General features: G+C 37.2%; 1 protein-coding gene and 1 pseudogene across 7 annotated transcripts in view; both read right to left on the bottom strand.

Annotated features, from left to right (window-relative positions):
• The window catches only part of LOC124722921 (protein Malvolio), a 343,226-nt gene that overhangs the window by 10,778 nt on the left and 309,733 nt on the right, over window positions 1-22,715 (bottom strand). For 6 of the 7 annotated variants that reach the window (XM_047248076.1, XM_047248080.1, XM_047248077.1 and 3 more), the window contains 2 exons: window positions 20,177-20,381; window positions 17,954-18,018 (listed from right to left, as the gene is read on the bottom strand). In XM_047248076.1, the coding sequence (XP_047104032.1) occupies window positions 17,954-18,018; window positions 20,177-20,381 (270 nt within the window). Of the gene's footprint in view, window positions 1-3,014; window positions 3,207-17,953; window positions 18,019-20,176; window positions 20,382-22,715 lie in introns of all 7 variants that reach the window. The other variant, XR_007006462.1, reaches the window with a different exon arrangement.
• LOC124723852 lies at window positions 17,687-17,812 on the bottom strand (annotated as a pseudogene).

The raw sequence follows: 22,715 nt of genomic DNA, 5'->3' as shown, positions 1-22,715 counted from the left end.
TTATTTACACAAAATAGTGCCTGGGTGGATAGTACAATTTGCACAGAATGGTTTATCAAAGTTTTTGTACTTTTTTGCTGTTTTTTAGAAACATATGTTTCTTGTACAACTTTTGTGATTTCACGAAGAAGATAAACACCTTTTCCAATTGTATTTGAATTTAATACGATCTGTTATTACATGTTGTTGTGCCAAAGCAATGTCAAACTTCTCCTTGTGCTTAACAACAGCAATATAGCGTCCTTGTGTCTTGAGAATGAGAGTAGTTGAAAACTGAGTATGAAGGAAACATTGTCAGACACAGTACTGTTAGTTGCTTGGCTTGTATATTACCTACTGAATGCAAGCTCAGAAATATTCAGGATCAGTGACATACTGGCAGATTATAGACTGTTCAAACACTTGACAATGTGCAACATGTTCACAATGCTGTTTAGGTAGACAGACATATGACAGGTTTTTAAAAGAAGCACCAGTTGTACTAGCATCTAGTGCTGAAAACTGTCTGTTCTGGATGCGTTTTGAGGCTGTTAACACATTCCCATAAAAAATATCTAATGGGTGTATGCAGAGATATCTTGGTGGAGGGCGTTTTGAACTGTGGTTGTATCAAATACTGGTACCAGTTCGGTCTGAAACACCTTGTTTACAACACAACCATCCTCAAAGCAGTTGCATGGTAGACATTACTGAATGCTCTGTGTTGTGTTCTTTTCTTATTTTGAAATGAGTGAAGAAACTAATACTGAGCAACATAGTGTTTGATTATGACCCTCACGACACCAGAAGCGATCCTTACAACCATGTGTCAGTTCTGCTTTTTGCAGAAACACAGATCACACAACACACGTGTATTCCAATTGTGCTGCGAGAGGGAGGCATGGCTCATTTACCCACAATGCTCCTCTCTCCTTTGGTGGTCATGAATAATTCTAGTTTGTTTATGCTTGCAGCCAACTGCCAGTTTGTAGTGTCTGCACTCTGCACTGAACAGAACAGAAAATCAAACTTGTCAATGTATTTTGAACATGCTGCAAATCTCTGCCAAACACATGAACAGAGTTATTTTCAGTTCTACTTCTATGCAGAGTACCTTGTTGGTTCTACCTCCATTATCATCTACATCTACATACATAAGCTGCAAGCCATCAAGTAGGGGTTGCATGGTTATGAGAGGTCACAATCAATATTCTGCAGATTTTGTAACTATCAAATATGTGGGAAAATAAAAATAATGTTGAGAAACACTGCAAATCAGAGAAGCACTCTGTTCACAGGTGGAAAAATGCTGATGCTTCTCAACAGAAACAATCAGTCGTCAAAAGCTTAAACAGAGTCAAATAATGAAAACAAGTGACGACCATATCGGAAAAAAACAAAGTTTTTACAAAAGCAAACATTCAAATCAAAAAGTTCCCCAATCACCATTATTTTAATAGTCAATTTTCAAAGTATTAAGGCTTCATCTCAAGGTCACTTAGTGTGACAACTATTTAAATTTGTAGTATGTCTAATCATTTACAAATGAACAATGTTTTGACGTTAATTTTGCCAAAAATGATTCAAATTTTGTCAAAAATAAATCTGAATTTTGCCAAATATGATGCAAATTTTGTCCAAAATAAATGTGAATTTTGGCAAAAATAGAGTCTACATTTCAAAATATGTAAAGATGGCAAATCACAGATTTTTAGGTGAGGGGAACTTACCCTCTGAGCAGATATCAGACAACGAATTTTAGGTCAGGATCTAATGGGTGGCACAGTTAGAAGTAGTCCACCTCTCCTTTGAATGTGAATTCAATATTTTGACTTCTTAAATAGAGGAAACAGCTACAACAATGGCCAGTTTTATGCAGAAATCAATTGTTAGCATTCTTCTGTCAGCATTTCAGTTTATTTCATCAGTGAAGTTAGACATTTCTCTTTGTGGTCAGCACAATACCTTTCTTGATGCAAGAAAGAATTGAAATTGTGGAAGCATATGTGAAAGCAAGATCAATTAAGGAAACTTGCAAAATTTTTGGGTCAAGTAACTGGATAAAGGACTAGCAGCAAAGACAGCAATACAGATTCCATTAAAATTGATGCACCTATGGATCTGTGCCAAAGGTAAAATGACAAAGAATTCCTTCAGTTTGCACACCAAAATTTATTGCAGACATTTGCTGAGGAATTATTCAGAGCCCAAAGAAGTCTACACATAAACTGGCCCAATAGGCACATGTAAGTAGGAGGAGGAGTTGCCATATCATATGACGGGTCTGCAGCAGTTATGGGACAATGACAGTCAGAAATGTGTAGATTACTGAGCATTGCTTTGAATAACATCAATGATGGTTTGTTAGACTCTTTCCATAACATCATGAGTAATGAAACATGGTTTCATCTTTCCAGTCATGTGAATTCACAGAACACGAGTGTCAGCAACCATGCCATGACGAGAGAGGAAAAAAAAAAATCAGCATTTCATTCAGTGTAACAGGAACAAAGGTAAGTACTGTCCAGCAATAGCGTCTCACAACTTAATAGTTTTCTCGAGTCCATTTTCCTTATGTTACAGTTAATAAATTGGTATTTCATTTATATGCACTATATCTTTTACACTTGCTTCTTAGGCTTTCCCATTCTTATTGCCTCTACACAAACAGTGAAAGTGTTATTCTGGACCATACCACTATTGTAGTGTTTTCATTTGTATTCATCTGTGAGTACTAAAATTCTGTAATCAATTTGTGTACTCTTCTGGATATTGTCAAAACCAATGTAATATCTAATTTTCCTGTCTTCCTTTCTGCAGCATCACACATCTACACTCAGGCCAGTAAAGACAGGACTGACAAATTATCCAAATGCACACACACACACACACACACACACACACACACACACACACACACACACAGAGAGAGAGAGAGAGAGAGAGAGAGAGAGAGAGAGAGAGAGAGAGAGAGAGAGAGAGATGTGGGAAAAAACGTATAAATTCATCAGTTGTTTTCTTCAAACGTAACTTACATTGGTGAGACGAAAACACTGCATTACATTTACGGCCACATCACATATTAAAAAAGTTGTACGAGATGAAGACTGGAAAGAGTGGACAGCACACGATGAAAATTTGATGTGGGCTGCAGACTTGTGCATAACCTTTCAGTTCACCACAAGTTGTTAAGGTAACATTTTAATTATTCAGATGCTTCAGCAGTACTAAAAGAAAGAATAAAGTAAAAGTTAGTAAGAAATGAATCTTATTAATATAGAAATGAAATAAAATTTTTGTGAATTTACAATAAAGAACTGCCAGTTTTAGATATTAAGCATGTGTCTCAAGCAAAACTGGTCCATTTGAAATTACTATTCATAATTTCCCATTTGAAGGTCATTAATATAGGTTAACACTCACTTTATGAGTGAAAACACAGCAATCATTTCCAGTGATATCTTCACTGTTATAGAATGGTGGTTATCAGATGCTATATATTTTGCAAAAATCTGGCATAATTTCATCATTCAAATCACTTTCCAAAAAGCTCAACTCCCAATGTTTCACTTACAGCAGATGTTCTTAGTTAATAGCTTTCTGTAGTGACAACCCTGCAAACTACTGCAGTAGTACTAATTTCTTTTTACATGGGTCAACAGCTGCTATAATTTTTTAATCACATTATATCTGCTTTTAGATGTTACTGTTCTTATTTTACTGTTGTAGTTTTGACATGTGCCATATCCGAGCATCTACAAAGCATAAAACAATGTACTGATAAAAACATGATATGAGATTAACAGAATGTACGCTCAAGATCTGCCATTTGTTAACATCCACATATTTACAAGATTTGATGTTATATTATGCCAGAGGTGTAGGTTAAAATACCATTGTTGCAGGACTTACTCTTGATGGTAATATGGTCATCAGCTGTTGTTAATGACGTAAGTAGATTTGTTACTGACATGCTGATTGAAGTCAGTCAACATGGGGCAGACATAACAACGTATGGCGCATGTACACTCAACAGCTGGGCTACTGTAGACATAATGGCATAAAAATAGTATCATTTGGCACTAACAGCACAAAAACTGGGGCAGGGCATGACGTCATACAGAGAAAGTGGGTTATTGATTCATGAAATGTGAGATATCCAATGCTCATTCTGTATTGACCTATGCCTCATGTGCTAAGGATTGCTTACTTTACAATGCAGATTATGAACTTGACTGAATGTTTGAATTGCAACAGCAGCATCTGGATACCAACAAATATGAGGCACAGAGGTTATAAAATGTGTAAGAATGCACTTACAAGGGAGCACTATCTATTGTTCGTGTTTAAGAATGAAGAACGAGTTTCACTAACACACTTCTCTTTCTAAAATTGCTCATATTCATCTTTAGCAAATTGAAATAACTTCACAGTTTCAGAATGAAGATAAAAGCCACAAAATTACCTCCCATGAGTGTGTTGAGTAGAGTATTCAAGGAGACTTTCATTATGCCTGTGTCTCGTGGTATAATAGTTAGAATATTGGAGTGGTAAGCTGAATGTGTGGAGTTCAAAGCTACATATTTTCATTTCTTTTGTTTTATTCTTTTTACGAATTCACTAGAATGAAAAAGACAGCAAAATTTCGGACATTGTTTACCGAAATTATGAAATCGAGCCTCAGAGTAACAAAATGGCTGGCCTTTCTCCTGAAGAAATATTGACCCGTGTTGCCTCTATAGCCATCCATAACTGCGAAAGTGTTGCCAGTGCAAGATTTTGTGCACAAACTGACCTCTTGATTCTGTCCCATAAATATTCGATTGGATTCTTGTGAGGCAATCTGGGTGGCCAAGTCATTCGCTCAAATTGTCCAGAATGTTCTTCAAACCAATTACAAACAATTGCGGCCCAATGACATGGAGCATTGTCCATCCATAAAAAATTCCGTCAATGTTTGGGAACATGAAGTCATGAACGACTGCAAATAGTCTCCAGGTAGCTAAATGTAACCATTAGTTCAGTTGGACCACAGGACTCAGTCCATTCCACGATGTTGATGGCATGTTGGGCAGATGCTGCTGAACGAATGTGGAATTATGCACAAGAGAATGATCTTTCAGTAACTTGTGGTTATCATTGCTGATTTTCAGTCACTGGGGCCGGTTCGATTCTTTCCCACATCAAGGATTAACTCTTCTTGGATGTGTGTGTGTGTGTGTGTGTGTGTGTGTGTGTGTGTGTGTGTGTGTGTGTGTGTGTGTGTTTGTCCTCATCATTGCATACTCCAGATGGGGTCTCCCAGCCAATAATTCCATACACACATTTCATTTTTCCCTTCACTGTATATCATTCACACTGAAAAAAGCATCACATTCTTCATCATATGGGCATACCGCCTGCTATCAATAGTTCCCTCAATTCTCTGAAATACTCCTGCTTCTATCACAAAAGTCCAACAACAACAGGAAACCAATAGCTGCCCATTTCTTCTTGTCATCACTACATATTCTTCACGATGTCAAGAGCATTTGTGAACTTTAAAGTCACCCTCGGACCACCGTTGCTAGTGAAAAGCACATTCTCGTCAGTGAAAATTACATTTTCCCACACTGGGTACAGATGCAGCGGCATGAATGCAAGCCGGTATAAAGTGTTTTCCTCTCTGAGTTCTGTGACCAGTCCAGTCCTCAGCCTTCAGAGAACTGTGTCACTGCAACTGAGGAAGTTGGTGTCTTGCCATACTACTCGACAGTGAATCTGTCGGCTCTTACACTGAAGTTCTCTGTCCTCCTGATGTGTTCTCAGTCTATGTCTCTGTGGTACTAGTTGGCACACTGTACCTCCTGCTAGCTCCTCTAACTGAAAAGCTGCCTTCTGCAATCAGAGCAACTACTGTGTCTCGAACTGAATGTGCCCAGTGAGCCACGGCAACCGACTGTTCGCTATGCGATTTCTGCTTGCTGTTCCTTTACTGATGTCTGGGGAGGAAGTAAACATATTTCAATTAGAAGAAGAACTAGTTGTCTCAGGCTGAAGGAAGACCTATTCAAAAACATCTGCTCTTTAGGCCTGACCTTAAGCCAATGTGGCTCCAGGTTGTTTAGGTCAAGTGGACTGAGACATTCCTTTAAACTGATGATTCTGTATCGAATTTGGGTTTGTCCACGTGTGTCTGTGTATCACTGAATAAACATTTGTGAACTAGTACTTAAGAAACGTGCTTGAATTTTTAAATCACTAGTGGACAGCTGAACTGTAAAGTTCCCATATGCCAGCAGTTAGCCCCTATATGAGGCATATGTCCGAGATCAGATTCTTTGAGACGTATATATCTAAATAAACAGAAAAAGTTTGTTAGTTCAACCGGGAACAGGAGGTTGTAGATTAGGCAATTCTCCATCCAGTCCAGATAACATCACCTGTAGGTTACCCAGCAGTATAAGAGTAAGGTCCAAAAAATGCCTCCTACGGGGTAGTTAACTGCCGAGGCATTCACAATAGAGTGCCAGAGTTTGAAGCACTCCTAAAAAAACAGTGAAGCTTACATAATACTAGGTACAGAAAACTAGTTGAAACCTGAAATTGATAGTGAGATTATTGGGAATAAGTTAAGTGTTTATTGAAAAGATAGGCTAATGGGAAATGGAGACGGCGTATTTGCCATTGTAGACAAGAAATACAAATCCACTGAGAGAGAAGTTGCAGCTGCATGTGAGACCGACTGGGGGAGGCTCAGTGTCAGGTATGGGCATAAAATTGTAACTGGATCCTTCTATCCCCCCATCAGACTCTTCTTCCTATGTAATTGAAAACTTCAAAGAAAACCTCAGTTCACTTGCACATAAGTTCCTCAATCATCAGTGGAGACTTATCATCCGACAATTAACTGCGAAAATTACAGTTTTTTTAGTGGTGGACAAGACGAGACATGCTGTGAAACATTACTAAATGCATTCTCTGAAAATTACCTAGAACAGTTAGTTTGGAGCCCCATTCATGACGGAAATATATATATATATATACACACACACGAAAGCGCTGGCAGGTCGATAGAAACACAGACAGACACATACATACACACACACAAAATTCAAGCTTTCGCAACAAACTGTTGCCTCATCAGGAAAGAGTGTGGATGGATATGTGTGTGTGTGCGAGTGTATACCTGTCCTTTTTTCCCCCTAAGGTAAGTCTTTCCGCTCCCGGGATTGGAATGACTCCTTACCCTCTCCCTTAAAACCCACATCCTTTCGTCTTTCCCTTTCCTTCCCTCTTTCCTGATGAGGCAACAGTTTGTTGCGAAAGCTTGAATTTTGTGTGTTTGTTTGTGTGTCTTTCGACCTGCCAGCACTTTCGTTTGGTAAGTCACATCATCTTTCAGTAAACTAGATAAAAAAGCAGTATTTTCATATCTCAAAGAGGAACTTTTAAGCTTTCAGCACAGTGCAGGGGCATGTACGGCTCAAGTTTAAAAAAATAGTTTACCATGCACTGGACAGATACGTATCCAGCAGAACAGTTCACAATGGGAGGGAACCTCCATAGTATAGTAGTCACTGTAAAGAAACAGGGATTACTGCATAATAGGTGTAAAATAAAGCATAGGGCGATAGATAGAGAGATGCTGAATGAAACATTTGGGGCTGTCAAGACATCAACATGTGATGCCTTCAATTACTACTGTAGCAGAATATTGTCAAATTATATTTCACAAAACCCAAAAAAATTCTGGTCATATGTAAAGGCTGTTAGTGGCACCAAAGTTAGTGTTCAGTCCCTAGCAAATGAGACAGGAACTGAAATTGGGGTTAGCAAAGCAAAAGCTGAAATGCTTAACTCTGTATTCACTTGTTCCTTTACAAAAGAAAACCCAGGAAAATTGCCCCGATTTAATCCTCATACCACTGGAAAGATCAATGAAATAAGTATTAGTGTCAGTGGTGTTGAGAAACAGGTGAAATTGTTAAAATTGAACAAAGCTCCAGGGCCCAATGGAATCCCTGTAAGATTCTATGCTGAATTTTTGGCTGAATTAGCTCCTCTTCTAACTATAATCTACCATACATCTCTTGAACAAAAAACTGTGCCCAGTTCTTGGGAAAAACCTCAGGTCACACCTGTCAACAAGAAGGGTAGTACAAGTGGTCCACCAAACTACTGACCAATATCTGTGACATCAATTTGTTGTAGGGTCTTAGAACATATTCTGAGCTCAAACATAATAAGGTATCTTGAACAGAATGACCTCCTCAATGCCAGCCACCAAGGATTCCAAAAACATAGATCAAGTGAAACACAACTCACACTTTTCTCACGTGACACAATCAAGGGAGTTAGTTAGATGCAGTATTTCTTGATTTCCAAAATGCATTTCACTGTGTACCACATCTGCACTTATTGTCAAGAGTACAATCATCTGGGTATAAAGTGAAATATGTGGTTGGACTGAGGATTTTTTGGTGGGGACAATACAGTGTCTTATCTTAAACGGAGAGTCAACATCAGATGTAGAACATAACATTGGGTGCGCCACGGGAAAATGTGTTGGGGCCCTTGCAGACTTTAATAGTAACCTAAGACTGTCTGCAGATGACACATTATCTACAGTGAAGCATTGCCTCACAGACGCTGCACAAGTATTCAGTCAGATCTTGATAAGATTGCAAAGTGGTGCAAAAATTAGCAACTTGCATTAAATATTCAGGAATGTAAAACTGTGCACTTCACAAAATGAAAGAAATGTTGTATCCCAGGACCATAATATCAATGAGTCACCGTTGGAACTGGCCGACACTTACAAATACCCAGATGTAATACTTTGTAGGGATACAAAATGTAATGATCACATAGACTCAGTCATGGGTAAAGCAGGTGATAGACTTTGGTTTATTGGCTGAATACTGGGAAAATGCCATTGGTCTACAAAGGAGACTGCTTACAAATCATTCATGCAACCCATTCTGGAATATTTGGCTCAAATGTGTAAAGTCCATACCACACAGGACTAACAGGAGATATTAAATATATATATATAGAGAAGCACAACACGAATATTTGACTTGTGGGAGAATGTCACAGAGATGCTAAAGAACCTGAATTGGCAGACTCTTGAAGATGGACATAAACTATCTCAAGAAAGCCTACTTACAAAACTATGATTCTAGGAATATACTACAACCTCCTACTTATCGCTCACATAAGGATTGTGAGAACAAGATTAGATTAATTACAGTACACACAGAGGCATTTAAAAAATCATCTTCCCAAACTCAGTACCTAAATGGAACAGGGAAAAATCCTAATAACTTGCACAATGAGATGTGCCCTCTGCTATGCACTACACAGTGGTTTTCAAGGTATAGATGTAGATGTAGAGATCGGACAAAGGCAGTAAGATGGAGATTGCTGGTTTGAATGTGTTTCAAGACACGGCAATTTTCAGACACTCAAATCATTTCAATACTGTCATATTCAGATAAAATAAGTAAACAAATAAAAATTTGTACAGTGTTTATGTTGTCCTTTTGTGTACTTAGTGAGTAATATTGATAATGATAAAACACAGTAAATGGCTGTTTGGCCTAATTGTTGAATGCCAATTTCAGGAATATAAACTACTGTAACATATATATGTCCAATGTCAAATTCTTAAACAAAAGGAAAAAGAATTGTGTGTGCTGGAAATATCTATGCAGATTTATATGTAACATATGTCGGGCTGTTGTTAGTTTGTCCTGAATACTATGTACTTATTGAGTTCACAGTTCAAGTCTAGGAATACATCCTAGACAGTCCCAGGTTCCAATCATTGCACAAGTGGATATTTAACCACAGTTCCCAAAACACAGACAAATTCCATTCCCATAGTCATCTTTGAGGTGAACTTGGTTAGCCTTTGACAATAAATGTTACTGTTACGTAATCACTGTCACGCAGATGCAGGATACTCGAAAACTCATAGAAGTGCCAGATATGTGACACATGTGGATGGCAAGTAACTTTGTTTGTGTACTAAAGGTGGTTGCTGAATCTTGTGCAGATGCAGCTAGGCTCACTTCAACATCATCAGCATCACAAAAGAGATAAATAACTATCAGATCAATATATCAAAACTCAGTTCGTGGTCAGCCACAGCACTGTCCTGCACTCCACTTTTCTGATCCACTAGTACATAGTTCCAGCTACTGGCATTAGTGCATCATGGGCTGTGACAGGATTTTTAGGATGGAGCAAAATTATAGGTTCGGGGGAGATGTTTAATATCAATTATACTCCAGTATCATGTAACTGACTTCACTTGATGATGTAGATAAAGTTACAAAACAGGTCATGCATTTTAAAATAAATAAGCACACAGCTGCAGTTGTGCTTTTGACTTAACATGAACTATTTGCATTTAATCAGTGCTCAAGAGACGAACATCTGAGTTCAAACTCTTCTCTGAGGCTTGAAATTGTGGGCATAATTTATTGTCAGAAGTCCATAACAAACTTCGTATATTACATTTAACATTTTCTGACAAGTGATCCAGTAAATTTATGTTACTAATATGATAATGCTTCCCATTCATGAAAGCTTTACTGGCTGTCTATAGATGCACAAGTACTCATAACAACCTTAATGGTTTGCTGTTGATGAAAGCAGTCTGTTGTGAATTTACTGGGAATATGTAACCACCATTTCTAAACACTATTATATGTAGCTGTACAAATCTGTAACATTTGTTATGCTAAACTAGTGATGATTTCATGTTCGATTCCAGGTTTTGAGAATAGCTCTCCCAAATCTGCTTTGGTGGTTGGATATTTTGTCTAACATAAGGCACCATACCTTTTGTGACGAGTGACCTGAAGAAAAAAAACTGCATATCGGCTTTGCTGCAATTTAAATAAAATCAGCCATTTCATTACTCTAAGGCTTGATTTCGTTATTTTGGAAACAATGTCCAAAATTTTGCGGTCTTTTCCATTCTAATAAATTCATACAAATGATAATACAAAAGAAGAGCTCTCAATACCAAGGATACATGAAACCAAAATGAGCCCTAAGTCATAGATTAAATGTGTAACAACACATGAAGGTACAACTTACACAACTGCATGTAATATTCAAGAATTCAGTAAGGGGCAACCAAGGCTTTGATCATCATCATATTGAATTAGAGCCCACACATTTGCCTGGTGAATCTCCTGCAACACAATTTACAAATTATTTCACACAGCATCAATAATTTTTGATTGAAGATGATGGCAAACAAGTTGCCAACAACTGTATCCCTGCCACGTTCGACTCGTGACATGTCAGGTAAATTTCTAGGCTGTGGAAGCAGTGGAACCTGCCATTCTTCAAAGAAGGCTTGATACTGCCTTGTTACATGACAGGGCATTGTCTTGCTGAAATATGTCATAGGGAGTTGCCTGAATGAGGGGCAGTACTTCAGATCCTACAAGCTTCCCGAAGTATGTTTTTGTCTAATCAAAAAATGCCAATTTTGCTGATCGCCTAACTTGGGCCCATAACCTGTTGGAATGTGGTTTGACAATACAAGTATGACATGTAATTACAGAACACCTTTATTCTTAATTCACTGTACTGATAATAGCACAGAACTACAAGCAACTGACTCAAAAACATGCGCATAGCCACATGTATAGGCAACAAAGATATTTCATGGTGGTAAAATTTGAATCTCAACAAATATCTCACTGTTATAGTGACCTTCTATCTAATGATTCCACTCACACACTACTATTTTAGAATCACACCCCGTACGAGACAGAATCTCAAAGTGTGTTGTTCATTCCCTGGAGACCTATCATTCTGCACTCTTCAAACACACATGCTGGTGCTGTCCTTTTCGATGATGATGATGATGATGATGATGATGATGATGATGCATACTAGCTTTCAGCTTTCCACATTGTCTGATAGCTTGGCACTGACTGAGCTGGAAGTGTCGGTTACTTTTCTGGTCATACACGGAGCCAAGTTCAGGTCATATTGATGTGTGGCTATGCTAGCAAGGGTGCACGCGATTGATGTAAACAGTCGAGTACATGTGAGAATAACTAGGTGTTGACTGTTTATTATTGTTTGTTTACAGAGTTCACATTAAATACTACTTTTTGTTAGTGGATTGACTGTAGAAACTAAATCATGGACTCTGATTATAGCTCTACAACTGATGAAAATCCGTGGCCACATTTAAATGATTGTGTACATTTTGTATCCAAATCGGGAGAACAAACACTTTTTGATTGTGAACTGTTCTTGCCTAGAAAGTCAACAATTAGTGCCCAAAGTGAGATGCATGAAAAATACTGTATCATGCAAGACACTTGAATTTATTACTTCATTGCTGCTAACTCTATACACAACACATTTTTCAAACAGTATCCACATACGTCACTGAACGTACCTAGAAAAATATATCATTGTACGTCACATATTTCAGGATATATGATATCATAAACACTGATATGAGTGAAAAACTACTGCAAAATGCAAGAATTTTAATTTCCTTACTACTTCTTTACTACTAACTCTATTCACAATACACTTTACAGACAGTCGCCACATATAACATTGGATTTACCTGCAAAATTAGGTCTCTGACAACACAAGTTCAGGAGGTACAACATCAAAAATACTGAACTGCGTGAAAATGACACTGCAGGGTGAAATTTTTTAGATGTATGAGTGAAATATATTTGTCCTATGTACGATGTTTTAAAGTGCTCCATGTGAATGATGAATGCTCGACATCACAAAAATGTGTTACTGATATGCAGGAGAAAATTAGCTTCAATGGTAAGCGTTTTGTCACTGCAAAGAATTTTAAAAGACATTGATTCCTCATATGTTAAGAAGAGAGTTTTTAGTTCAAAGAAGTGACATAGGTGCAGCACGAACTACATCCCATATAAAGATTCACGATACAAGAGGAGGAGGTAGTTCAACAGTGTATTACCTTGATGAAACACGGGTCAATTAGAACCATTCCAGGAAGATCTGCTGGTAAATGAGTGATGGTACTGGCAGTTTTAAAGTTTTCATAGGGATAGGTTCTCGGATAATTATTCTGCATGCTGACCCATCATCTGGTTTTGTTTCTGAGAGTAAACATGTATTTATGTGTAAGAAAAATAGCAGTGACTACCATTTGGAAATGAACGCTGTCACTTTCATGACGTGATTAACAATTCTTGTCATGCCTTGTTTCGAAGTTGGCCATTGCCAGTTATAATTCAATTGTTACAGAGAAAACACCAAATATAAACACCAGAAAAGCAGATATTTTTCCCTGGCTTAAAAATAAAAATATTAAGCACAGTATAAACCAGACTGGTGCCGATCTCCTGCAGCTCGTTAATTTATACAAGTCACGTGACTGAACATACAAACTTTACTTCCTTGCACACGAATGGGGTCTCACAGTTTTGCGTTTACCCACATGTCACTGTCACTGTAGCCTTGTGGAATTAATTTGGGCAATGGATAAGGCTATGTGGGAGAAAAAAAAAATTCAAGGTAACATTCACTGAATCACTTGTGCATGAGGCAATAGACATCATCCCACCTGTAGTGTGGGCACTGTCTGTGTGTCATGCTGAAAGGCTTCAAAAAGAATAATTTGACAGGGAAGTGGTGATGGATATAAGCCTTGAACCTATCATCATACATTTACAATCAGGTTGTTCAGAAACAGATTCAAATAGAAGTGACGGTGGTGTAGCGATGTAGACTTCGGAACAAAGTAATAATATTTCTTAGTTTTAAAGACTCCTAGTTTAAAAAATGTGTTTGTCAACATATCAGTTGCATACATAAGAATGACAATTTCATAGCCTTTTTGATTAGGACTTTCTATCCTTTGAATTATGCAGGCTATAATGTTCAACATATTGCCCAAGGAGAATTTAAGCTTCTCCCGTCATGTTATGCACTCTAATGACACGCGAGAATGCAGCTGGATAAATCTGTCAAAAGTTCGATATTTTCACAAGTAAACCCCTGCCATTTTCAAGGCACAAATTGGATAAGGCCCTAAAATGACAGTAACTGTTACTTGTCGAGATATCGATCATTTTCGATGTTATTGATCACCATTCCATGGAGTTATTCACGGGTGATAGTTAATTGTTTGCTTGTTAAATGGATTATAAATGCGGGCTCTCATTGTAATGCTGAACGAATTAGTTTACACTCATAATGCTCGTTAACAGTGAAAAATATGACAACTTACTGACCATGTTTACGATAGTCTTTTCATTAGTTTTTTCTACCACTAATTCTTTTTTATGCGCGCGTGCGCACGCACACGCACACGCACACGCACACGCACACGCACACCTTATAAACATTTTTAAAAATTCTGTTGAGTAGAACCAATTGTCAAGCAAATATAATGATTTCAGCTTGTGTTTGATGTTAATTTTGTTGTGTATTACATTTTTACTTATAATACAGCTCAAATCGCAATAAATGATGATTATTGCAAGCAGTTTCAATGATCTTGTCATGAGACAATTGTCACGTTGAGAAAAATTCACATCTTCACAAAGCTGTGTCATCTGTTCTTGCCTCCCGATGTCATGCGGATTAAATCTTTGGAGCATTGGATGCAACATCGTCAAGACGTGAATTAATATTTTTCTCATGATGACTGATCGAAATTGATTTTAATATTTACTATTCCCATAAGAGATTTGAATGTATAATATGATGTAACCTAGGCAAATGTGCCTGACTGTTGTCCGCAACAATGCAGTTCAGCAACGTGGACTTTGTTTGCCCGCTCTCTGCTGCCGCAGATGTGCAGTTCTCATCCCTTTGCTGCTCCACCTCTATGCACAGAAGTGCCATCCTGTGTGATGCGAGCTATAGTTTATCACATGTAATACCTCTATACCCTTGATAGCTAAAGTCAAGTGACTTGTTTCTGTGGGCAAAAACATTTTGGCGTCTAAACAAGCTTTGCTTTCTGATGTTTAACATGTTGATGTTCATGAAGGGAAATATGTATCTTATGTCAGATACTATACAGTTCCCTGTACTTTGACTCCCCCATAATTTAACATTTATAATTAAATAATTATAAAACTAAATGATTAAATGATTGAACTGTTTGTTTATCTACCTAAACTTCCTCAACCAAAACATTGTCATTTAAGCGACGGCAACACATTTTATTCAGCAGCTAATTTCACTACACCTCACTAGTTCATTTCACTACACAGTCAACATAAAGTTTTCTATTATGACTTCATGATTAACAATTAAATATAACTTCCAACAAATCTCATGTAATGCAATGCTTTAACATTCAATGAAGTTCACTATTTTAGTGACAGATTAATGATTAACAAAGTTAACTCTTTGATTAACACTGCCCAGCTATGTCTATATACTAATGAGGCATCCAAGGTATATGTAAATAAAACTTTCATTAATTTGTGTGCAACTTTCCTCCATGCTAATATTAAAATGCTTAAAATGTATGCCATAAACCATGTAAGCAGGGGCACTGAATAGAATTTTACAAGGAGTCACCAATTCCTACACCAGTTATGTACTCCTTTTAGTCAGTTACACAGAAATTTGAGGGATGAAATAGCTACATAAAAGAATCACAAGATGTAAAGGGGGTCAAATGAGCCATATTTTGCAATTTTTTTGAGATACTCATAAACTTGTGTTTAAATTAATATTTATGCTATTAAGTTTTACAAGAGGAAATTTTCAGTCTGTTCGTCAACTGGACCCTGTTTTACATGAGACACATTGCACTGTATTAATTAAAAGCCATGCACATTAAATCGAACTGATTATCTACAGCATTGTCCTTCTGTAATCATAAATTTTATTTACTTAACTGTTATAAACACAATTCACAGAATAAGAAAAAAAGAAGAAAAAGATTGAACATTCTCACCCTCCACATGATTTATATATATTATTGAAGCTACAGAAATGCTTATTGACAGGTCTTTTAAGAATAAACAAGCTCATAAAACAGATCATACTGAGAAATACTTGTCACAGCTCTTCACTTCATTACTTAGACACAGAAAGCACAAGATAAAAGCAGCAGAACATAGTGTTCAAGCATTTTATACTATGTTTCATCAATGAAAAATAGTAATGATACACACATATGGATACTAACAAATATTATCAACTGTCCTGAATTCTGGAAGCGAAGATTAATGAAATGCATATCTGTGAAAGTGGAACTGCTTTTCTACAACAGTACCCTGTGGTTCACAGCCTAAAGCAAGACTTTCAACTATATGACACTTCAAAAGATTGTGTTTCATGCATAAAATCTGTGTAGTTTGTGTCACATTTTTAACTATTTAGCACTGATGACTGCTGAATGTTTGTCTGGCATAATGTGTAGGTGGTAATGGATGAATGTAAAATGAAAGGAAAGGAGAGAGAGAGAAACCTGATTCTAGGAAACAGGCTATGTCTTTACAAAGTATCAAGAGTACTACTGAACTTAACACATAATTAAAATAATGTCACTGTATTAGACACTCCAAAGAGATTTGAAAACAGAAAGGAAGCTTAGGAATTAACATAACATTGATAATTGGTTCATTAGATATGAAGCAGAAGCTAAGATTGAGACAAGGATGGAGGAGGAAAATGACCCAGTTGTTTTCAAAGAAACCATTTGGCATGGCATTTCTCTAAGCAATTTAAGAAAACCATGAAAAACCTAAATCTGGATGGTCAGACAGACTTTTCAACCTCTGTCCTCTCAAATGCAAGCCCAGTGTCTTAACTACTCTGCCAACTCACTCACTACTAATGTTTGAGAATTTAATCCAACACACTAGTGCACAATTGTGTGATTGGGACCTGTTAGCACTACCTTTCTCTTTTTTGTGGTCAACTTATGGAGTAAAACATTCGTTCCAGCAACCTCTACAAAGAGTGCCACTGTGCTGTCATCATTTAGCACCCTCAGCCATTAAGGCAAATATTGATTTATTGGTTACCACTTTGCAACTGCCACATAAAGATGATAAAAAAATAAAAGCAATATCTTCTGTTAAAATGATGTAGTCACCAATCTGAAATCTGTCCTTCAAAACCATACAATGTAAAATCACAATAATAAGTAGAATGAACAAAAACTTTCTTTAGGACTCACTTTATTAGATCAGTTACAACCTAAATTATGTTCACTTTTTACAGTTTTCAATAAACAAAAACCCACTAATGACACCACAGAGGTGCTGAAACATGTTTGGGTAAAATGAAAAAACAGTGTGTTTGCAAAAAGGTGGAACCTACATCCAATTTAACTGCAAACACAGATAGAAAGATAAGAGCTGCAGATCCAAAAGATGAATATTACTTGCATTGTGTTTCTTTGTAGAAAGAAAGTGTCTGATAGTGAAACAACATTCTCAAAAAACTTTTGCATTAAACACGGTGTTTCACACACTGCTGACATTACATTACAACAAAAACTGTCCTGATATCACAATATATAAACTAAACTCCGCCCGAACAGGCTTTGGAAGGCCCAACGGTATTGACCAGCTGCTGTGTCATCCTCAGCCCACAGGAGTCACTGGAAGCGGATACGGAGGGACATGTGGTCAGCACACCACTCTCCCGGCCGTATGTCAGTTTACAGGACTGGAGCTGAGTAGCTACTCAGTTTGCCTCACAAGGTCTGAGTGCTTGCCAACAGCACTCAGCAGACCAAATGGTCACCCATCCAAGTGCTACCCCAGCCCGACAGTGCTTAACTTCGGTGATCTGACGGGAACCAGGGAACCAGTGTTACCACTGCGGCAACGCCGTTGGCATCACAATATTTACTCCATATGAATCAGGACTGTATCAAGGAGCTCTCCATCTGTGTGTGTTACACAACCATACTCTGATCATGTACTGTAAACATTACGTCCAAATTGCTATAATATTTACATTTTATTTACTGACTTACCTTGATTTATCACCATTTAATCCAAAGTCTCCCGGGACTGGCCCTTCTGTCAGTCTAGCAATAAACTGAAAAAAGAAGAAGAAAATATTAATTTCAGGGTGCACTATAGGTTTTCCACTACTTTATAATTTCATTAAGAGGTCATTATATATGCAAGAAGAACTGACAAACTACAAATAATTATTACATGCAGACTAGTGCTCAGTAAGTGGGGATTCTTATACTCCCAGTCTTGAAAATACTGGACTGAAGTACTTTCTTGCTCTTTCCACACATAATAATCAGTTTATGTTAAGTGAACTGTAGTGCTTGTGTTGCTATGGATGGATATAGAGATGTAATAGACAAACGGACACATACATACATACATGAACGTTTCTGTGCACTTTACATTCAGCGCTCATACTAAATTATTAAGAGACAAATATCGTTAAAATGATAAAAGTTTAAAATTTTCCATTACAGTTATTTAATAACTAAGTCCCTCCTCCCCCCTAGGCTACAAAAGCTTTTAAAACTGAAATAAAAAATTACATGTATTGCTGCGAAACAGACTGAAATAATACGGTAGATACTAGCTAATCATTGAACTAAAATTGTTAAATCTGGCATTAAAAACACATTAATACCTCCAACCTAAATACTGAGGCTGGAGTATGGGCAAAATTACAGACAATTATCACACTCATCTCACTGTTTGCTAAAATAGAGGACAGGTCCTTCCTTAAATTTATAGCTACCCTCATCAGAAAATATACCTTCTGGTTCAACAATGAAGAAATGATTTTCAGTGGGCAAAACATGTTTCTGCAGTACATCTCTAACAAGTTCCCTAAGCTGCTGTGTGAGTGTCGTCATTTCCTGGGGTTCTGAAATGCTGTAGCACCCAGCTACTTCTAATTTTATAGTAGGATAAGGGGGTCCTAGATCATTTTTTTCTGCTGGTTGTATCAGTGAAAAAAAATGACTGTATGGCATTGATGACTGGGAGTTCCCACCTGGGGAAATTCAGCTGCTGAGTTGCAAGTCTCTTCAGTTGATGCCACATTGGGCAACATGCGTGTCAATGATGATGAGGGCAAAATAATACACAGACGTAGAGCATATAAAATCTCAGACCTGGCCAGAAATTGAACCTGGGCCTGCTGCATGGCAGTAAGATGCAATGGCCACTCAGCTAATGGGACAGACGATCTGTGGAACTGTTTGTTTGGAAGGCAGTTAGGCAATCTGAGTACAGATGAGAAAAATTAGTATCAACAGCTTCACCCCCTCCTCCCCCTCTCCCCCAAAAATGTTTAGAGCAAAGACAGTCCCCTTGCTAAAATCCATCAACGAACACTGCAATAAATTTCTGGAGCTTTTGCAAATTTTGCAAGAAAATGACCAATTCAGAAATGCTCTGTTTTTAAAAACTATCAAATCCAAAATAACTAAATCTCCCAACAAGCTAAAGAGTGGATGTGCTGCAACCTTAGCATAAAACATTAATATTTGCCACACCACTTTCTGAAAGGTAGCTCTCTGAAAAAAGTGCAAACAGTTATTAAAAACATATTGCATGTTGGCTTTCCTCTTGGGATTTTTAGCTGACACTTGTTTAATGATCTTTTGGATGTTTCACTGAATGGCTGACATTGTCAAAAATTCACTCTTCATTGCTGGTTATTAAAAGGTGCAAACAAGAGCAAATGATTATAAAAAAGTGCATACAGTTCTTAATTAGTGCATACAGTTATATATATAACTGCATGTGGATATTAATAAATGGAAACAGTTCTTAATAAGTGGAAACAGCTATTACAAAATCACTCCATGAGTAGAGTGTTCATGTGCTTATGATACGGAATAAGGAGTATAATGACAGAAAAAAAAGAGATTAAACTGAAGGCATGTAAGCTGATCCTTTAAGAAGGAACAAAGTGCATTTTTGAGATTACCATTCCAACTGAGAGACCAATAATCATTAAATGAGTCTTTTGTGTTCCCTCACTCTATTTGACACTACTGGGAGGCTTGTCACACTAAAGAATACAAAAGTATGTCATAAAGCAGTTATTTCAATGGAAACAGTACAACACTTGTCACAGAGAGGTATCAAATGATATAAAGTTAAGTAGCAAATGAGTCTTTTTTTTTTAAATTTAGTTTGGATTATTTCAAATTACCACATAAGCAAGTTGAACAACTTTGTAGATATTTATAAAGCACACCAATACTCACTGTGTTACCAAATTTGCCTGGAGCCATACTGTTCATCATGTGCATAATTAAATATACACACATGACCAAGTAAAATACTGCATATATACATATCAGCATGTACCAGTACCATCCAGTTACAGATTCTGTCGTCGTATGAACAACAAAGTAAATGTTTATAGTGATAACAACAACTGATAACGCTATGGATATTGTATTCATTACACTGAAAATGAAAAAGAGAAAATGGAAATATTTTAGTATGGCAGGTAAAACTTTGCTACTGCAACAGAAATGTCAGAATGATTCACACACTGTATCAAACACAAGAAGATAGTGTCCTGATATATTTACCATCCAAAATGTGTTGAAATGTAAATTCAAATATTATAAATACACAAACTCCATAACAATCAAGTGCACGTTGTCTCACCAATATACTGTTCTAATGCAAGGAAATAGTATGTTTATTTTATAACTTCATCATATGCTATACAAACAATAATCATTTACACATTAATATAAAAAGTATGTGTGATGTAATGTACAATAAAAAGTAAGCCTTCACTACAACACTAGTCAGAAACACACATCCGGTACAAGGAGCACAGAAGCTAGTAATTTTAAAGAATTCCGCAGGTGTCTCATTGAAGCTTTTTCATTCTATCACAGCAATGAACACAGTCTCACTGTATGGGGCAATCAAATGAAACTTAGACGGGGGGAGAAAGTAATTGCCCACTGTGAGACAAAAATGGTCAGTACCTTCATGGAAAAATGTTTGCATTTGCTTATGGCACCACGACTGTACCCAGGTGTGCACCTCTTTGTCAGAAAGCAAGTCAATGGCCATGAATGTCTTTCTTTGTGGCTCCAAAAATATGAAAATCGCATGGCGGGAGATTGGCACTATATGGAGGATGTGTAAGGGCTTCTCAGTGAAACTTCTGTAGTCTAGTCAAAATCTGTGGGTGGGTCCACATCTTGCCAAGGTTGTTTTGAGTATGCTGCAAAAATTTCTGCTGGGACGCCCTTACACATCCTCCATACAATCCCAATCTCCCCCCACACAATTTCCATGTTTTTGGAGCCCTGAAGAAAGACATTTGTGACCATTGATTTGCTTCGGATGAAGAGGTGCATGCCCGGGTACAATCATGGTTCTGTAGGCAACCAAAAACATTTTTGCACGGAGGCATTTACCATCTCGTCTGACAATGGGATAAATTTACTAACACTTATGGAGTTTACTTTTGAAATAAGAAACATTTTACTTTTTTCCATCTGTCTCATTTTCATCTGACTGTCCCTTATATAATATCTATTCATCTATTGTCAAGAATCTGGAAAAGTGCATTTAGGTTGAGAGGATTCCTTATGTTACACATGCTGTTAAATAATGCAAAGATAGAAATTAATTGGACACCTATACTTTAGGAAATGAAAGCCATGAAAACATAGCCAAGCAGACTGCACATTTCAACAGAATGAGTAAAAAATGATTGTCTTTCCAAAATCTTAAGTTTATAAACCTGAAGGGGAAAGTCAAGGTAGACAAGCAAAAGATAGCAAATGCCTAATTCTTGCAATATAAGAAGGAAGAAGGGTACAACGTTTTGGAAACAGGGAAGGGATTTCTGTGACTTTTGTCGATATCCAGAAAAATGCCCTAGAAAAAATTGGTAGCTCCATAGTGGGTACAGTTGTGACACACAAAGCGTAACCCAAGAAATTCTTAGGATACACATACACACAGCAAAATGTCACAAACAAGGTGAAAAACTTATTAAAAAGAAGAAAGTCCTAGAATGAGCATGGTATCATAAGTATATACTTTGCTTTTCCCTATTACTGCTGATTAAAACCCCAATAACAAGACACAAAAGGTATTACAACTCCAGCTGTGACCAGTATATTCTTAAGTTACACTGCATACACCTTCTACAAGAACAGAAATGTTTTGAAGTAGTTCTACTTTTTTTATTACAGTGTTCATAATGAATGCATATTATTTCTTTTGTAAACTCTCGTCACAAGTTTTGTAAAGGCCTCGTCGCTACTGCTGTGGAGGCCTCATTGCCACTGTCGTTTCGGTTGGCCAAGTACCTGAGTTCAGGAAACAGCTTCTGGTGCAGTACACTGCAAAGACAATTTCTCTCTGCCACTAATACACAGCTATACCCTACAGTCAGGTAACAGGATAGGAGAACGAAGGTTCTAAAACACTCCAACAAATTAGTAATGAAATCACACAAATGAGTTAAAAGGTTTACTTATCTTTGTGACTTGTTGAGTGCTTAAGTCTGCAACACTGCATGTAATATAACACAAAAAGGACCCTCAGTAGTTAAATGCAAATTATCATAGGTAAACTTCACAGTCCATAGCAAATGCAATTTACAACAACTTTATGTTAAATTCTAGGAGTTTACTAAACAACATTCCCTGTCTAAGTCAGCCCTGGACAATGATCTATAACCTAGTGGGTGAGAGCTGCTCTTCTATCTTCTGAGTAGGCTTCTGTCGATTGTCCAGTCATTGGCGGATTGTACTCGGCTGG

The sequence above is a fragment of the Schistocerca piceifrons genome, chromosome X (genome assembly GCF_021461385.2).
Source record: "Schistocerca piceifrons isolate TAMUIC-IGC-003096 chromosome X, iqSchPice1.1, whole genome shotgun sequence".
Taxonomy (NCBI): Eukaryota; Metazoa; Arthropoda; class Insecta; order Orthoptera; family Acrididae; genus Schistocerca; species Schistocerca piceifrons.
Note: the sequence above shows the minus strand (reverse complement) of the source record. Positions and strands in the feature narration are given on the sequence as shown.